Source organism: Rutilus rutilus, assembly GCF_951802725.1.
Source record: "Rutilus rutilus genome assembly, chromosome: 19".
Classification (NCBI taxonomy): domain Eukaryota; kingdom Metazoa; phylum Chordata; class Actinopteri; order Cypriniformes; family Leuciscidae; genus Rutilus; species Rutilus rutilus.
This window is the reverse complement of record NC_140232.1, coordinates 25,891,789-25,910,789: the sequence shown is the minus strand read 5'-3', so window position 1 is coordinate 25,910,789 and position 19,001 is coordinate 25,891,789. Positions and strand designations below refer to the sequence as shown.

The 19,001-nt window shown below is 38.1% G+C and overlaps 2 protein-coding genes across 4 annotated transcripts; one reads left to right on the top strand and one right to left on the bottom strand.

The window, feature by feature from the left end:
- Window positions 1–68: 68 nt before the first annotated feature.
- On the bottom strand, window positions 69–4,251 carry LOC311279056 (LIM/homeobox protein Lhx8; the record flags this gene model as incomplete). The annotated part of the gene is made up of 8 exons (XM_084390286.1): window positions 69–170; window positions 1,084–1,249; window positions 1,398–1,493; window positions 1,648–1,748; window positions 2,628–2,848; window positions 2,942–3,063; window positions 3,166–3,306; window positions 4,084–4,251. 8 exons carry the CDS (start codon window positions 4,249–4,251, stop codon window positions 94–96), a joined length of 1,092 nt encoding a protein of 363 aa, XP_084246412.1. The 3' UTR covers window positions 69–93.
- A 2,498-nt stretch (window positions 4,252–6,749) lies between these two features.
- Window positions 6,750–18,435, top strand: erich3 (glutamate-rich 3). Of its 3 annotated transcripts, XM_084389111.1 has the most exons (14): window positions 6,783–6,923; window positions 7,764–7,857; window positions 8,114–8,239; window positions 8,510–8,581; window positions 8,673–8,801; window positions 9,688–9,855; window positions 10,722–10,913; window positions 11,021–11,198; window positions 11,426–11,612; window positions 12,299–12,510; window positions 12,961–13,098; window positions 13,224–13,607; window positions 14,755–14,886; window positions 15,113–18,435. In XM_084389111.1, exons 1-14 carry the CDS (start codon window positions 6,904–6,906, stop codon window positions 18,322–18,324), a joined length of 5,244 nt encoding a protein of 1,747 aa, XP_084245237.1. In that variant the 5' UTR covers window positions 6,783–6,903; the 3' UTR covers window positions 18,325–18,435. The 3 variants fall into 3 exon arrangements, with proteins under 3 accessions (XP_084245239.1, XP_084245237.1, XP_084245238.1); XM_084389112.1 differs by lacking the exon at window positions 14,755–14,886; XM_084389113.1 differs by lacking the exons at window positions 14,755–14,886; window positions 15,113–18,435 and having other exon boundaries at window positions 6,750–6,923; window positions 13,224–14,388.
- The last annotated feature ends 566 nt before the right edge of the window (window positions 18,436–19,001 follow it).

Sequence of the window (19,001 nt, the reverse complement as noted above, 5' to 3'; positions counted from 1 at the left end):
ACATACAAATTAATACATTTAATACAAAGGTATTAGTGGCATAAATATTGTTATAATAATTGGCACACCATTTACAACTGAATTGTTAAATGTTTAGCTGCTGCTGATCGGTAGATGTGTTGATTGTTGGGACAGTAATGGCTGATAGAGTAGAGATGTTGGTGTGTGAACTGGAGATAAAAGAGAAACAGAGCCATTAACAAAAGCTCAAACACACCGGAACAAATGTATGCCACCTTGACACTATACCTTTTCCCAGACATGTTTACAAGTCTTTGAGGTCCAAGTCTTTGCTTCTAAGTCCAAGTCAAGTCTCAATTATTTGGGTCCAAGTCTCAAGTCTTTGAGGTCCAAGTCTCAAGTCTTTGAGGTCCAAGTCTCAAGTCTTTGAGGTCCAAGTCTCAAGTCTTTGAGGTCCAAGTTTCAAGTCTTTGAGGTCCAAGTCTCTACTCTTTGAGGTCTAAGTCAAGTCTCAAGTCTTTGAGGTCCAAGTCTCAAGTCTTTGAGGTCCAAGTCTCAAGTCTTTGAGGTCCAAGTTTCAAGTCTTTGAGGTCCAAGTCTCTACTCTTTGAGGTCCAAGTCAAGTTTCAAGTTTTTGAGGTCCAAGTTTCAGGTTTTTGAGGTCCAAGTCAAGTTTCAGGTTTTTGAGGTCCAAGTCAAGTTTCAGGTTTTTGAGGTCCAAGTCAAGTTTCAAGTTTTTGAGGTCCAAGTCAAGTGTCAAGTCTTTGACCCAATCATTGAATCAGTGAGTTGTTGACTCAAGAACAGCTGCAATCGGATCAGTCTGATTTTCAAATGAATCATTCAATGCGCTTTAAGAACCAATTTGGCAGGTTCATTGGAAATCTGCTCCCTAGTGAATTGAACATCGCTATTGTGTCTCGGATTGGTATTGGGTGGCGATTTCTTCAGTTTGAAATTAGGAGGAAAGATATGTTTTTGCCTTTCCATTTACAGTTTTCATCAAATCAGCAAATTCTTCCAGTATTCCTGCTATATCAGAACAGTTTTTCGCACTAAAAGCTGATAAAGTACTATTTATAGAGTATTTGGCTGATTGTACTACATTCCCTCAAATCTTACCATCGATGCAGATGCTGTGTAAGGCTGTAAGCATGGATGTGTCTGTATAACGCAGTTCATTTAGGTTGGGAACCACCCGGAGTGACGACAGACCCCCTGCCGATATTCCTGAATGAGGGGGAGAGATGTTCTTCTTATGACGGGCACGACAGTTTTGAAACCAGACCTGACCAGAAAGAAATTAGAAGAAATTGCTTAGACAACACTTCTGTTGCTACATACGGTAGCAAATGGTAAACAATGGTAACACTTTTAAGTTACAAATTTATAACAGCTCAATTTAGGCACTTTAGAAATTGCTAAAGAAATGTAACCTGAATGACGCGTCGACTAAGCCCAGTCTGTTCAGCAAGCCTCTGAAGTGTCTGTGTGTCTGGGTTATTGTCCTGAGCAAACTGAGTCTGCATAACCTGCAAGCCACAAACACAGAAATAGCGTCAGCAGGATCAGAGTCGGTAAGGGAGTGGGAAATCTGTACAAAGTACAACATAGCAGGGATCGATTATTTCTTTCATTGAACTCATTTGGGACACATTGAACAGAGAGAGTGATGATTTAGTTTACCTGTAGCTGGTCAAAAGTGAAACTGGTACGTGCTCTTTTTGACGGCTTTTGGTTTATCTCACAACCTGTAGGCAACGCACCATCAGGACAAATGGTTTTGGAATAATAAAAGGTAAGGCACAGGTGTAATTATTTTTTCAGACAAAGCATGCTACAAACTAGAAAACAAAACCAGAAGCCCATCTATCAAAACCAAACAACTGCTTTTTTTACCTAAGATATCTTGGTTTGTATTATTTTTACCCAAACTATGCAAATAATGTCTAGTTTTAAGATAAAGCCTGACGTGAAATAATAGTCTGAAGAATCATTTTTTTTTAATGGAACAGTTTAGAGAACCAAAATCTATAAAAAAAAAAGTCTGCATACTATTTGTTGTTGTTTTGTTGTTGTGTCTTATTTGTTACATCAGGCTTTCATGGCTCATAGTATGATATATGAGAATACGGGCAGAGACCCAAACTGAGTAAAAATATGCGATTTGGTGCAGTGGCTCATATATATGTGGCCAAATAAGAAGAAATTCTTAAATATTGTAATGTAAATCAATTGGATCTTTATAACAATATAGCAGACTACTTACATGAAATGCATATACATATCAGTTGTAGTCACTCTGTATCTCCTAATAATATTTCTTAGAAAAATTCTATTGTTTTATGATCAAAACTCAACAACTATTGTGGGGGGCAAAGCATATAATGCAATGCAATACAATTATGATAACGACATATACAAACATTTCTCAAAAGCCTGATGTACAGCATCATATTTGATACTCACATTTTAACATGATTTTTCTAAAAATGTTAATCAAGTTAACCTAAGTTGCTTCAGTCCAGCAAGTGTATATATATTATATAACATTTTGATCATGTTTATAATTTACAGGCCTTAGAAATGTGCGTATCAAATATAACAGTAGGCTTTATAGGGTTTTAAAGTATGTCCCCTGTATGCATGCAGGACTCTCAACTCACCTTTTTCAGAGGCCCCTTTGAGTTTGTCCAGCATGCTGTCGAAATGGATTCGACACAACAATTTTTGCCCAACCAAAGCAAACTCCTCGCCTGTGGACAGCTGCCTCTTACAGGAGAAGCACGAGAAGCATGCCAGGTGGTAAACGTTTCCCTTCGCCCTGTGTACCCAGTCCGAGGATTGAACCGTTTCCCCACAGCACGAGCACCATGTCTGATACCTTCTGTCAAACATCATAATTATGTTTGGATTAGGTAAAATACATACTGAAACATCTTGTAAGCATAAATATTCTGTACATCTTCAGAAGAAATACCTTAAGTAATCTAGTTTGCAGAAGACCTCTCGCCCTCTAACATAGCAGGTTGTGTTTCCGCTCAGAGTGGTTTGGCACAAACTGCATGAAAGGCATCTCACATGCCAGCACAAGTCATTTACCTGCATTCAATAATTACCAGGTGTAAGAAATTACATTACATTAGAATCATGCAGCAAAATTGTCAATGAATAAATATTTTAAATGAAAAAAATCCTTCTCACCTTAAGTAGATACCTGTCTAGGATGTCATCTCTACACCCCGTGCAAACTACTTTGCCTGGGAAAGCATCAGATGCCATTGCTTGGGGTAAAGCAGATGGAGAAGCAGGATCTAATCGGCCATTCACAAGTTCTGATGAAATCTGTAGAAACAGAAATGATATTTTCAAACATACACTAAAAAAAAAAATTCTGCCTCAACTTTTTAAGTACAATCAACATGGGTGTTTATGTCATTTCAACTTAAATTGCTTTAAATTAGTTAAATCTTGTATAATTTAAGTTTAACAAGTATTAACTTATTTTGATGAGCGTGCAATGTAAAAACATGTTTTCATAACTTATTGATCATATATTTTTTTACAGTGTATACAGCTATGTTGGTTCAACACAATTGAAAATTAGATTTAAACTGCACTTCTGTGAATACAATTTGAATGCGCATATCAATTATAGACGCCTAAATATATGGTTTAATAGCATTATCTATCAATATTTCAGTAACAAAAAAAATCGCATTTCCGCCGCCAAAAAATAATAATCGCGTTCACTTGAGGAGGTGACCATAGCTACCGAACTCTTGCCCTCATTATTGGGATGTTAACGTTATACCGGCAAAGCACAGGTAGGTTATTATTATTTTATTTTTTGTAGTTTTCATATCTCACGTATATCACAAAACTGTTTTAGAAAAAAAAAAAAAACTTAATAGCCTAGCCTAAGTAGCCTATTTAAGCCAAGGGCGCCAAAATACGGTTTGCGAGAGATGAACCCTCCCAAAATAATATATGACCCAAAAAATATATGACCCTCCTCAACAATACGTTACAGCTAGTAGCCTATATCACTGACTGAAAAGGGTTCATGGATTATCGATGGCTTCGGGTTATGCTCAAGCAAAATATATAAAAAATATTTACCATGCAAACGTCGCTTGTAACTTCTCTGCACTTCTTGGTAAAATCCTCACTGCGACCCGTAGACATGACTGTGGTGAATGCGCTCCTGATTTTCAAAGTCCCCATCGAAACAGCCTTTAAATGCACGCGCTCCATCCCATAAACATCACCCAATCTTCTCTTCACCATGACAACCAAATTAGCCTGCCAAAACTACATTTAGACTTTAAGAATTTCAGTCATTATTAAAACACGTCCGACTGTTAGAGTAGGCTAATGGTTATCTGTGCATGTATTATGTACTTGAAATCAGCATTAGTGGTTCGGAAACGGTTCACACATAATGCCTTAACCCCACACGTATCAATTACGAATGCCAGTCAAAACCTCTGAAGAATCAGTGGAAGAAGAGAATTGATTTATTTAATAACAGCAATTAAAAGCCACACGTTTGGCACAAACGCTCAACCAGAGCGACCCAAAGGTGAAGAGGTCTCATTAAACTCTTGACACTTAATTGCCGTCATTTCAAGGCGGGTTCTTTTCTTCTTCTGGTATAATTTAGGGGAAATGGCGGAAATATTTCTTCCGAACTGTGCACGGAACACATCACACCGGGACCAAAAAAAGAAAAATCAATTTATCATTATGAAATGTAAAGCGCTTTATTTATTCGTTCATGGTTGATGTTCCAGAATTAAACAAAAGGTGTTGGCCTAAAGCATTTAATTGTAGCCTAGCTATGTAATTTTAAAGTCTTTATGCACCAATTGACCGACACTTAGCCCATGTGCCGCAAAACCTACACAGTTTATAGGATGTTTTAAATGTTCTTACTTTATAGGCTACTTAATGATTTAAAGGACAATAATGTAAAATAATAATAATATAATAGGACTATATAATATTTTCGAAGGCCTAATGAGGACTAGGCTTATCTGTTCGTTAGTCAAATAGGCCTAAGTTACTCTAGCTACTTTTAAAAGTAGGCCTAGCCTATAAAAGTTTATTGCTGAAATTTGGTTAAAATTAATAAAAAGAGACGTCTCTTTTTATAAATTTTAACCAAATTTCAGCAATTACTAATGACATATCTAATCGTGTAGTAGGCGTTTAAACATGAAAACTATCATAATAAAAAATATTTTTAAATATACTACCTTGTAACTGTAATGCATTGAGTTTGACATTGGCATCTGTGTATTCATTTTGTTTGAAAGGCACGCAACCTGTAATGTTCATTGTTTTAAGTTATGGAGTTTTGGGTGGTTTCGGGTGACGATTTTTCTTACGTATTTAATTGTTAAAGTAGTATTATTTATATAATTTTTTAACAAAGTGTTACAATGGAAATTCTCGCCGGTGCGACCTTATGAGGCCTTCAGACCGCATGTTTTGAGTGATGATCTGTAGGACTGCAGTGTCTATCTGTCCAATCAGAGAGTTGTGGAAAAATGCCATAATCAGGAAGTGATTGCCTTCTTCACAATCACAGCATAAATGTCCAATCTAACACTGATTGCACTTGCTGCAGTGCAAACCCACTACACACCCAAACACTGCGACAATCCCACAGATGCCATCCGACACACACACACAGGGACATTTTGTCCTCAGAACGTAGGGTTTGCCTGGACCATACACACACTCATACATGTTGGGTTTCCATGTTTTATGGGGACTTGACATAGACATAATGATTTTTATACTGTGCAAACTGTATATTCTATCCCCCTACAATACCCCTACCCCGCACCTACCCATCAAAGAAAACTTTCAGCATTTTTACATTTTCAAAACACTTCATTTTATTATAAGCTGTTCTCCTCATGGGGCCCAAAAAAAATTTCCCCAAAAGGTCAAAATTTACTGGTTTTTACTATCCATTACGTATAGAATACCAGAATACAGAATTACAGAATACCCCCCCCCCCCCCCCCCCCACACCCCACACACACACACACACCCATTTTATGGGGAGTGCTCATATTTTTGTAGTTGTAATAGAGTAAATATTTTGTGGTAGGCCTACAGTTAGAAGAATATAGGCTAGGTGAAAGTAGGTCTAGGGTTAATCGGTACATATGGGGTAGAGTAGGCTATTACGGCAAGCTAATCTAGGAAAACGACCTGATTGAGAAATGAAAAAACTATTTTCCATGTCAGTAAGTAAAGTTAATTCACTTCTACTTCAAATTCAAATATTATTTGTCACACAAATTAACTTTTTTTTCTTCTTTTTTTCAAGAATGAAAGGCCAAAATTATGTCACTGCATTTGAAATATCATGAATATTTCAGTGATTCTTCAGTTTGTACAGACAATCTCCAGTGAAAACACTAGAGGGCATCAATGTACAGCCTTAAGGCTTATTGGAACCTGACCTACATTGACTATCCCCAGGTTTAATAAAAGAAAATCTACAAAACCATAACATCTGACAAAAGCGATATGTTACATAGCTACACAATACATAACATATAACGATAATTTTTTGTATTTTACTTTTCCATTTCAATTTAATAAGACCTGTATTTTTATTGACACTGCAGCTATATTTCCACGTTCATTTGAATTTTAGACGCATCAATATGAACTTATTTAAGTGTTATAATTTCATATTTAAACAAAGCACAAAGAATGCGTAGAGTTATTGGCATCATCACGTGATTCACCATGGCAACGCAGGCTGTCTTCAGTTCCTCGCGAGGAAAGGTGTTGAGTATTCAGAGCCGGGCAGACGGGATGCACACATAGTTTTAATGTCCCCTGGATTATAAACACTCTAATATTATCGCTTGTTTGCTCTATTCATATCAAAGATCACTACGCGCCGACAAAATGAGTCATCTGAACCCAGGGTGAGTAACTAAGCTAGACCAAGTTGCAGTGTTGACTGAAATGTACTATTAAATGCTCTAACTAACGTTAGCTGTCCTGTCTTAGACTGCCATTTGCATTACCAAGCAGTATACATTATAATGATTAATTTTCAGCTTTATTTTTATGGCAAGACACTATATGACCAAACGTTCTTGTTACTGTGGAGATGAAACAACAGCAATAGATCATGTCATCCGCAAAGGACAGGAAATATTGTTCATGCATGACTTAACTGAATGTTGTTTATTTGTTGAACATTCCTCAAATATATAGCTGTCATACTAAATATATGTCTGACATGTTAAATAAGACACAACTCATTAGATTTAAGTCTAATTAGATGTTTCCTAAATGTATAGGATGTCTTGCACAGACATCATGTTTTATTTCTGAACAATTTTAGAGGGAGATATGAATTCAATGGGGGGCCATGGGTTAAGTGTGCTATCCATCCACACTCAATTCCAAAAGAAACCAGACACTGGTAATGGTATCTACTTGGCCTGAGGATTGGTGTACAGGTTGTGATGTCTTCTTTACAAACGCTCGGGGAAATCAAATCTGTATCGGAAAAAGCCAGGCAGACAAACAGTCGAGCATTTCCAAGACTACACTTGACACAGATGTAGAGTGTTCACCTCAAGCTGAAATCCTTGGCACTGCTGGCCTTGAGGATCACTGAATCATCCCATCAGCCTGGTCTGGCCCATCCTTACATTACAACTCCACGACGCCTGGGATGAGTTATATGAATGTTTTAATGTGCCAGGAAGCAGACTGTTTTTTATACATTGTTGATAATGTCTTTGTCTATGTAGTCTTCTTTCAGCTTACAATAGCTTAACTGACAAACATCTGACTGGATACTTCAACAATGTGAGAATACGAAGACATCTTCAGAAGGTTGGGCTGGTAAGATAGTCAAGCTAGAAAAAGAATGATGTTATGTATTCATTGGGATTAACCTAGAGATTTGATCATTCTGAGAAGTTAAAATATTTACAAACTAACATCTCTCATATATTAATCAATCTCTGTTATATAAGTTAATTAGCATTCTCATAATGATCACTTTATAGATAACCTGTTAAAGGATGAAAGGAAAAGCACTTTTATGTTATACAAGATCAGATGCTTCAGTCATTAAATGCAGGTGCATGTGCTTCAGATCTCCCGGAGCGGACGGATTGTTCCTGATAAGGAGTACAGGCACAAGCTGATCCAGCGAGCACATCAGAGACATGTGAGAGAGTGTCTGGCTCAGGCCATCTTTCACAAGGTGCTAGACATGGAGGTGAGAGCATTATGCAGTCTACATATCAGAAGCTCTATTAGGCTAGAATGTTGTGTTATGTCATAAAGTAAGGGTAATGCTGATATCCTATTCACATATAGTAGACTACATACTGTATATTCATCTCATTGTATAATACAAGTTAAAAGGTGCATAAGAATTAAACATTTCTGAAGTAATATTGTATAAGTATGGATATAAAATATGTAAATAGATCCATAAGGCAAAAAAAAGTATTTTCTATATTTCATATTCCCACTGTTTATGCAGCGCCTTCATCAAACCGAGATCAAGAGAAAACTTGAGGAATTTGCACGGAGGGAACGAATCCACAAAATAAAGGTTTGTCATTTTTACAAAACTCCTTGGCCTTGGTGACGTGGTAATAAAGTAGGCTACATTTTGTGGTTTAACTTTTTGCGCTTTATGCTAGGCTGAGCGTTCCAAGAGATATGAAGATGAACCAAAGCTAATGCTGTCACCTCGGCCACCCACGGGGCCAAAGATCTCTCACGCACGGCATTCTGGGCCGGAGGAAGAGCATTCTGAGTCAACAGAATCTGTGAGTGGCCCATATCAGTTAATAATGGGTAAAATAGCTTTGCAAACTAACCATTTCATTACAGTTTACACACAGTTTGTTCACTTTAATTCTATATTACAAATGACTGTTCTAGTGATGTGCTGTTAATTCACATCCTGCCTCTTCTTCAAAAAGATATTATGAATTTATTATCTGCTTTATGTTTATTCTAGATAGTTACCTAGCTAGTCCTAATGGTTGCTTAATTGTAGATTCAGATCATTTGTTTGCTCATTAGGCTCTGACATGTTTAACAGAAGGTATATGAAGTGGTGTGGTGGTTCCCATCATGGATGTTTGCCTGTTGACGTGTTAGGCACCTTGAGAGTTACTGCTCCAGCAGATTGATGACACATGAGCTTTTTTGTTTGCTCTGGTTTCTCTAGGTACCTTTTTTCAAACCCACATGTTAAGATCTCAGTTTTACTAGTTTACGTTCAAGTAATTCTAGAACACTCTGTTTAGTTCCTGTCTCTATTAAGCCCCTTCTTCCGAAAAGCACAGTGTGCTCTGATTGGTCGGATGTGATTGGTCAACCGCTTCGAGTGTGTTTCAGAAATGTCCCTTACCATAACCAAGAGTTTCAACATAGTTACCTCAACCAGGCCCGCCACTTTTGTGTGTGTATGTCTTTGGCGGGAATTATTTAAATGAGGAATACTGTGACGTGACGTGTACGTTCCCAGAAGAAAACTCAAGACTACAGTCGAGGTGGTTCAGGGAGTTCAGAAACAGTGCCATATATATATATATATATATATAAAATTCATAACAAGAGTTACATTAGTAACTCTTTCTACTTTCTACTCTTTTCTACTATTCAGCATATTTAATATTTGGTAAGTGACTTGTCTTACTCCTGTAGCCGAGTTCCTCAAGGCCCAACACGGCTCCAGGGAAGATGCAGAGGCCTGTTCGTCTCAAGCCCCTGAACAGCAACAGTGCCACGGCCCCTCTGAAGAGAACCTCCTCTCGAAACAGACCCCCGGACCGGGACTCCTCTAACGACACCGATCAGCTCCTCAGTTATACGGTGAGAGACCATCCTCAGGTCCTAATACTTACATGCTTGCTTACAAAACCCCTCATCATGTGTCGCGTATCGAAGACCAGCGTTTTGTGTGTCTTCCTGTAGGAAAGAAAAATCACAAATTAGATATCTTTAATATCTCTTATTGTTACATCTAGAGAGACATAAGAATAAATGGTGAGCAAAAGTTTCTCAGATTTATCTTCAGAGGAAAAAGGCCCTAACAATCTCATATGTTTTTCACCTAGTGTTTCAGAAAAGATCTCAACAGTGTCCGAAATAGTTCTCAGATTTGCAGAGATACCAAAGTCTGTGAAATCAAAAGTCAGAGCTATAAATGTTTCTCATAAAATTATCAAAATGATCAAAGCTATGATATTAACATTAATTTTAAAATATTAAATTAATACTAAATTAATACTTTAATACTTTAAAACTTTTATTCAGCAAGGACACATTAAAGTGATCAAAGGTGACAGTGAAGACATTTATAATAATATAATTGTACTCTATAATTTATTAAAAACACAACTGCTTAGAAATGGGCAGCACAACTGTATTTTTGACCAAATAAATGCAGCTATGTTAAGGATAAGAGTTTTCTTTAAAAAACAACAACATATATACTAAAGTCTATGAGATATTAATATTAAATATAAATATTTCTCATAAAATTTCAAGACCAAATGATCAAAGCTTTGATATTCACATTCATTTTATAATTTCATGTTTTACAATTACAATTTGTTTATTTCTTATATAACTTTGTTTCTACTAAAAATCTGCATACGAACTCCAATAGGTCTCCAGGGCTATAAACAAACAACCTCAGAGTAATAACATTTTTGTCTCTCTGGGTTGTTTTATAGCTGGACAAAGACGCCATGAGACATTTGACCATGACAGAATGCTCTAGCACTGTCTCGCCTTACCGTCTTCCTGTCATTAACAACTATGTGACCCCTGTGCCGCCCCTCACGAAGAAAAAAGAGAGAGGGCCGAGAGCGAACGGCACACACAGGGGTCGGAAGTTAAGACCCACTACAGCACCAACTACAGAGGTCTATATGTTGAAGTTATTTACTGAGTATTCAGGGACATGAAGGTTGACATAGCCATTCAAATAAATCTTCGCTCACATATATTCTGCAATTACTCTTGTCTGCAGCCATCTTCTCTCCTGAGGACATCAGCCCAGAGTAAAGTGTCAGTAAGCATGGTATACTTTGGGAAGAGTGTTCACCTGTCCCATGATTTGATGGACCTCAGAGATGATGTCAAGGTCTTCCAGCAGCATTGTGGAGGAGAGAACCTCTGTGTCTACAAAGGGATGCTGAGAGAGGGAGGTAGGTCCTTGTACACGTGTGCTTTGTAATTCATATCTTAAGGACACCATGCATTACACTACTGATCTAGAGGCTGTTGATAATGAGTGGCTCTTATCTGGCAGTGTTGCATATATTAGAATATATTATGCATATATTATGTGATTCTCCTCTTTGATTTTAAGATGCAGTCATCAAAAGCAAATCAAAGTGAACTTTCTTTACCTATCCTGTATCCTTTCTTGTAGAAGTTTTCCAATTTGTGTCAAGACGTCACCAAGGATTTCCCTTCAGTCTTACATTCTTCCTGAATGGCCTGCAAGTGGATAGGCTCAGCTCCTGCTGTGAGTTCAAACACAGGAAAGGCACTCGGCTCGGGGGCAGACATGGACACTTTGGATTTTGCGGGGTGGAGGGAGCCTCTCCTTGCTACAAGTAATGATAATACATTTCTATAATGATATTCTTTAATGTTAAAATGAAAAAGATACTTTCAAAACTGTATTAGTTTAATAATACAATAAGTGAGAAAAAAACACATTTATATTACACACACACATACTACTGTTCAAAGTTTGTTTTTGTCTTTTAAAAATAAATTCATACTTTTATTCAACAAGGACGTGACAGTAAAGACATTTATAATAATACAATTATAATTTACAATTTATTTAACATGTATCCACAAAAATATTAAGTAGCACAACTGTTTTCAACATTGATAATAAAAAATGTTTCCTGAGCACCAAATATGCATATCAGAATGATTTCTGAAGGATCATGTGACACTGAAGACTGGAGTTATAGCTGCTGATAAATAAGATTTGTAATGACAGTAAATTGTAACAATGTAAAATTATATTTGATAAATATATATTAAAATAGAAAACAGTTAAACTGTAATAATATTTCACAATATATCTGTTTTTATAGTATTTTTGAATAATGAGAGTCTTTTTTCAAAAACATTTTCAAAATCTTACTGAGAACAAACATTTGAACAGTAGCATTATATCTACCACACTCCCTATTTATCATTATTGGTTCTGGCCATCGAAAAACCTACATTGGTCCGTCACTAATAAAGATGCATTATGGTTTTGTCTGATGTACTTCATCAGGTGTATTATTGCCATGGGCTTGGATAAAAAACCCACCCCTCCTCAAAAAAGAGTGAAAGAGGAGCTGCCCACCTCTAAATCCCCAGATGCTAAGGAGGGTACAGATGTAGATGAAGACATAGACACACATTCTAACGCAGTGCCTGACACACCTCAGGAAATGGAGACAGAGCCTAATGGAGAAACAACAGGGAAGAAAAAGACCAAAGATGGTACTAACTTTTTAGTTAGATGGTACTTTTTTTTTACGACTAATTTCTGCAATTCCCCTGCTGTGATCCTTGGAGACTCTTTGGCCACTCGAATTAGGCCTTTGGGTTTCTTCATATTTATACTCATGGCTGGATAATTTCATGTTCCTATCACCATGGTATGCCAAAAAAAAAATTCATTTCATAATAGTTTCCCCCCAATTAAATTTTTTACTTCAATAAAAGGTTCAATTTTTGTGCATTTTTTGAATGAAAAATATAAAAGGATAAACGACGCAGATTTATTTTCACAGCCTTCTTTAATCATATTTACCAACAGTGCTAATAATTACTTAATAAGGACTGTATACTGATACAATACACAGTATGTGTAATATCCAAGTAATTTTGGATAAGTTTTTTATTTATTTAATATTGCTTAGACCATATTTATGCTATTCTCTCATATAGACTATGAGGAAGACTTTGAGGCAGATGATGAAGGGCCAGCTGAAGATGTTGATGAAGTAGAGGAAAAGACATCTGTTGCCAATGGTGGAGAAAAGGAGACCAGGGATGAAAATGACATAAATGACAGTGATGATGCCAGTATGTCTAGTTAGCATTACTTTATGGTCACCTTTTTCAACAATATGTGTCAACATCTAATACATTCTGTTTGTGTTCTTTCTTAAACACCTGATACTCAGAGACTATTTGTCTTCTTCCTTCAGAGGTCAAAAGGTCATCATCGGTCTCATCTGGACGAACGTCCAGCTTGTCCAGCAGTGACGATGACAACAGTGAAAGAGAAATTGTGGAAGACACCAAAGAAGTCACCACTGCTAATGTTCCGGAGGAGAGCTTACATGCAGAGGAGGACCTCACCACAGCTGAGACCAAACCGGAGGAGACAGAGGTCACAGAGTCCAGCGACATCACATTACCTCAAGCTGCAGCGGAAGACTCTGGGACACAGGATAGTCCAGGGGATGGCATGGAGAAGAGCGACCTGGAAATGTCAGAAGACACAGACAAGAAAGAGGGAACTGAAGGTGAGCAATCTGGGGAGGATGCCAACCCTGAAGATAAGCCACAAGAGAATGAGCCAGAGAGAGGTCAGTGTCTGCATGAAAACTAGTGCTGTGTGCCTGTCATCATCAGACATTTTGTGTTTATGCATGTTGGCTTTTTCAACATCAGAACTGGAGGGCCTGTTTTTTTATTCACAAATAAACAGCCAGATAAACAGTGTTTAGTTACTTTACACAGCATTTTTAATTGAAGAGTCAACTATTTTACATTTTTGCTAAATTTTGAAATTGTACACAAGCTTTAACTACTTAGCAACTTTTGAAAACATAATATTGCCTGAAATTAGTTTGCTTGCCGTTACCTGAGGAGAGCATAGTTTAGATGATGGCATGGTAACTTCGAGTTCTGATTGTGTTAAAAGCACACTTCTGTGTAATTGTCAAGGCCCCTGAGAGTTTGTTTAACTCTAGGTGGTCTTGCAAACATTCATTGCATTGATTGGTTTTGTGTTTGCTATGTGGCATCAAATGTGTTTTTGATTGCATGTTATTTGTGTTGCCGTAAGCATACTGCTCAGTATAAACCTCTGTCTTGACTTTCACAATCCATCAAGAATGTTTAGACTTAATTTTTAGATACTTCTTGGATTTCAAAATAGGCCAAGTCACTGCAAAACAACCAAATCTATAAACAGCAGTATGCATTACGTGTTTGCTCTTGAGGATTTGCTAGTTTAATGAGTGGGGAAACAGAGCAGTGTTTTCTATTTGTGATTTTGTCTTAAGTTTCTGATTTCAACATGTTTGAACCATTAAAAATGTGCGTATAACCATTTTTGATGTGTTTTCTATTACACATGATTAAATACACTGTTTGGCTTAATTGGTACACTTCAAGATATGGTTGTGCAAAATCCATGTGTATTCCCATCAGAGATGGTTATGGATCCTTTTTCGGACACCTGTCCTGTGTGAAAGCATTGTTCCCTGCATTCTGTGTTCCCAATAAAAGTGTTTGCTGTGCTTTTGGTAATAAACCTTTCAGCAGTTATTCCATTTACACTATTATTTTTGTGTTTCATTGCTTCTGTGTTTTATTTTTAAATACATTTCAAATGAAATTCATCCCACTGAATGTGTGACTGTTATTCATTTAGTTAATTCACAAGTTAACATTAACATTTTGCCATGGATGCCATATGTCTGTCTCATTCCCCGTGACTATAAACAGCCAAGTCAATGCAAGAAAAGTTGGCTGAGGCCATTTTGAAGGAATCTCAATGTAGTTCAGAGCCAGAGTTTAGTGATACAAGCACAGAGGAAGATGAAGGGGCCTCAGTGAAGACCCAACAGGACGCCCAAGGTAAAAAAGTTGCCGCCCTCTTTAATTGGGCAGTCTACAGATAATATATAAAGCTCAATGACAAATTACTTCATTTATTTATTTTCAAAATATCACTAGTAGAGGTACATTTTTCATACAACGAAGTTCGTAGTTCCTGCAGTCCTCGAAAAAACCCTTGACAGTTTTGCATTTGTAAATATGATTAAATCCGAAATGGTTTAATTATAAATGCTCACTTTTACAGGAGCAGAAATGGAGAGTGCTGTGGGTTTCACCTCACCACAACCATCAAACACACTGGATGAAATTTCAGAGAAAGGTGAAGCCAACACACGAGAGTCTCTATGTGAGGAAACGGCACAGGAGCCTCATGTCCACACAGAAGAAGAAAGACAAGAAATAGGAGGGATTCAGGAGGCAGCAGCAAGTTTAGACATAGAGGAAACGCAGAAGGACGAACAAAGTGAGAGGACAAATGAAGTTGAACAACCAGAGACTGAGGATATGCAGGAGAAAGATAAGGACATGGACATTACAAATGCAGAGGTTAATACGGAGTTTAAAGAAGAAGAGAAAGACTCATTAGTACAGGAACCAGAGACACATACTGAAATGCTGGACACTGGTAATACAGACACTGAAGTTCCAGAGATGGAGGAGATGGATTCAGTATCTCATACAGAGAATGATACACAAACAGGGGCAGGTGACACTCAGAGGCAGCCAGACGCTGATGACGCAGATCAGAACATAGAGAGGAGGAGCGACGGACAGCCAGACAGAGATGAAAGAGAAGACCTAGCAGATGAGGCTGGGGATGATAGGTCAACTGGGGAAATGGCACAGAAGACAGATGGCAAGGTTGGTGATGGGGACTCTGTTGGTAAGGATGAAGATGGTGAAAAATCTAGTGAAGAGATAGAAGAGACAAAAATGCTAGAGGTTGAGGATACAAGTGAAGATTTGGGAATAGAGGAGGCAGAGAAACCTGGGGAAGAAGAGATTCAAGTTGGTGAGAAAGATAATGAGTTAGAAGGTGATCAAGATTCAAAGGCAGAAGATAAACAAAATAAGGACAGTACAGAAAAAGACGAGGATGGTGTGAATGATGAACATAAAGAAAGTGAAGATGGAAAACTATCCATTGAGGTTATAAATAGACTAAATGAGTCACAGGAAATTCAAAATGTAAGGGCAGAGGGTAATGAAAAAGAGGATGATGGTGTGAATGATAAACAAAAAGAAACAGAAGATGGAGAACAGGTTAAAAACATACTTTTTGATGGAGCCGAGGAAGAAGGGCACGAGAAACCAAACAGTGAGGTTGAGATTGGAGGAGAAATCAAGACAGGGAAAGATGAAAAGATGGAAAATAGGTCTCAGGAACAGGAAAAAGAAGAGGACGGGAAGATGGATGAAATGGCAGCGGGAACAGATGGAAATTATGTAGATATTGAGGCAAAAGACAAAGAACATGAGAATGAGTTAGAAACAGGAGAAGAGTTTATAGAAGAGCAAGAGAAGGAGATGGCAGATATAAATGAGATTAGTGAGAATACATTAGAGGCAGGAGATGGAAAAGAGGCTGTTTCTGGTGAGAATACAGACCAAAAATTAGAAGACAACTTTGAGGACAAAAATGAGGAATCAGTTTCACAGGAAGAACAAAAAGAAATGGGTTCCAGCGGGACGCTCAAGGATGAAACAGAGGCCAGTACCAAGGAAGAACTGGATGAACCTGCTGGGGTGAATAATGACCTGCTGGATAGGAACGTAGATGCTGAAAATGGAGAGAGACAAGATGTGAGTCTTGAAGAGGCTGATAAGGTGGAAGAATATCTCCAAGAGGAAACGCGAGACAAATCAGAGGGTGAGACTGGTGATAGTGCTCAAGAAATTATAGATAACACTGAAAAGATAGAGACTGATAACGATGTGAAAGAAGAAGAAAATGGTAACGACAAAGAGCAAGAGATAGAAAACAAGTTGAATGCTCAAGTTGTTCCCTCAGAAAGAGAGTCTCAGTTGGGCGGTGAACAGGAGGACCAGGGCAGTGACAACCAAAAAGAGGATGACAAAGAAGAGGCTGACAAAGAATCAGAAACCTCTGCAACAACATTCATAGAAAACATAACTCCTCAGATAACACAGACGATGGTCAATAAGGATACAGAAAGTGAGATTGCCTCAGCCGAAGCTAAAGTCACAGAAGAGGAACCAGAACTGAAAGGTACTGACGATGAACTGATAAGTAGAGATGCTCCTGAAGGGATGGACAGTGATCAAGTGCAACCTTTGGAGAAGAAAGGGAATCTTGTCAATGAAGAGGGTGGCTCATCAGTTTCCCATACGGTGGAATCAGAACCTGTGAAGAAAGTCAAAAAAGGGGACAGAGATCCAGTTCTGAGCATTAATTCAGACGATCTGGATGATCATCCAGCAGCTTTAGCTAAAGTAGTTGGGGTGGATCGAGTGAGTAACTGGATTAACATACACCAAGAATCGAAGTATTTTCAGACATTCATCGAACCCCTCGATGAAGAGGGTCTCATCTCGGAAGAAACCGAGGAGAGACTAAACGGTGAAGTGTTAGATGCTACAGATACACCACCTAGTACTGATATTGGGGGCCTTGATGAAACACTCAAGAGTAGAGATGAAACTGCAACTCCCATAAGGAACAACCTCGATGAGAACACAGAGTCTGTAGTTGAAAGCTTGAAAACAGAGACTAAAGTTGAGGCCATAGAGGCAGATGCTTACAGTAATCACTCTAATGACAGCATACATACCTTAACCAAAGATGAAAAAGTCCAGGAGGCTGGAGATACAAGAGGTTCTTTGGTCACTTCCTGGTCAAGACAGAGTAATAATGAAGACACCAATCAAAAAGACACTGCTAGACAAGAAACTTTGACGTCAGATGACGTCATAAACATGGAGATAACAGCAACATCTGAAGACATTCAAGACAGAGCCCCATCTGAAACAGAACAACAGAATGTACCTAGAAATGTCGACCTGAATGCAAAAGAGACTGAACAAAGTAATCAACAAAATATGACTGATGAAACCAAACATTTAGCCCAAACAGAGGAAGCAAGTAACAAAGAAACCTTGGAGAGTTTGGAAGACAATTTGAAATCTGAGCATGTACCTCAGTCAGAGTATATCGAGCCACAGAGTCCCACAATCACAGTAATTACAGACCTCACAATTGTCAATAAATCTGAGAATGGGAGCCAAGATGACACAGCAAGTGTAGACTTCCATTCCAGACAGTCAGATGGAAGCAGGAACGTGAATGGAAACAGGAGAACAAAAGTAATTGATGGCCATTTCAAACAGACTCTAAGCACAGAGACCTTAAGCACTTTCTCATTGGATGATTCAAGATTTTTTGGGCCCACAGGATATCCTAGATTAACGACTGCTCACACGGAGAATAGCTATTAGTACAATAGTAAATCTTTCACCTAACCCAGGGGTGTCCAATCCTACTCCTGGCGGGCCACCGTCCTGCAGAGTTTAGGTCTAACCCCACTTAAACACATTTGAACCAGTTAATCAAGGTCTTCAGGATTACTAGAAACTTCCAGACAAGTGTATAGGGGTAAGTTTGAGCAAAACTCTGCAGGACATCTGCCCTCGAGGAGAAGGATTGGACACCCCTGCCTCAACCCATATTAATGGGTTTAAAATAATGGCACTTCCTTTTCCTTATCAGAGACCCATAGTGAGTCTTGTGTGCTTGGTAGGGAAGCTATCAACATCCCACTGAAAATAGACACCGTAGGACGCACGCAGCACAAATAATTTAATTATTCATGATGCGGAGCCCTCCAGTTGGTTAGGCTGCACTAGCAGTATACCGACCCACTTCAGACACGCATACCTTAACTAAGAGAATTTAACTAAAACCCCAAAGCCTGCACTTTCCTCTGTGTTCCTAATTAGTACCCGGAACACTTTAATTTGCTGTTGCACAGTGTGATGTGAATTACACGAACACCTTGCTGATTTCTGGCACTAGTTTAATGGTGTTTTCATGATTTTACACTGGATTAATCATCCATCATCAGTTCACATACATTGCTATGATACCTTCTTTCTTTCTATCCTCTTTCTATAAA

What these genes read in the sequence shown, in the direction of transcription:
- erich3 (XM_084389111.1), top strand. Translation starts at nt 6,904, where the DNA reads ATGAGTCATCTGAACCCAGG. An exon ending in AAATGACAGTGATGATGCCA is followed by an intron (nt 13,099 to 13,223) that starts GTATGTCTAGTT and finishes TTCTTCCTTCAG; the next exon opens with AGGTCAAAAGGTCATCATCG. An exon ending in AGAGAATGAGCCAGAGAGAG is followed by an intron (nt 13,608 to 14,754) that starts GTCAGTGTCTGC and finishes GACTATAAACAG; the next exon opens with CCAAGTCAATGCAAGAAAAG.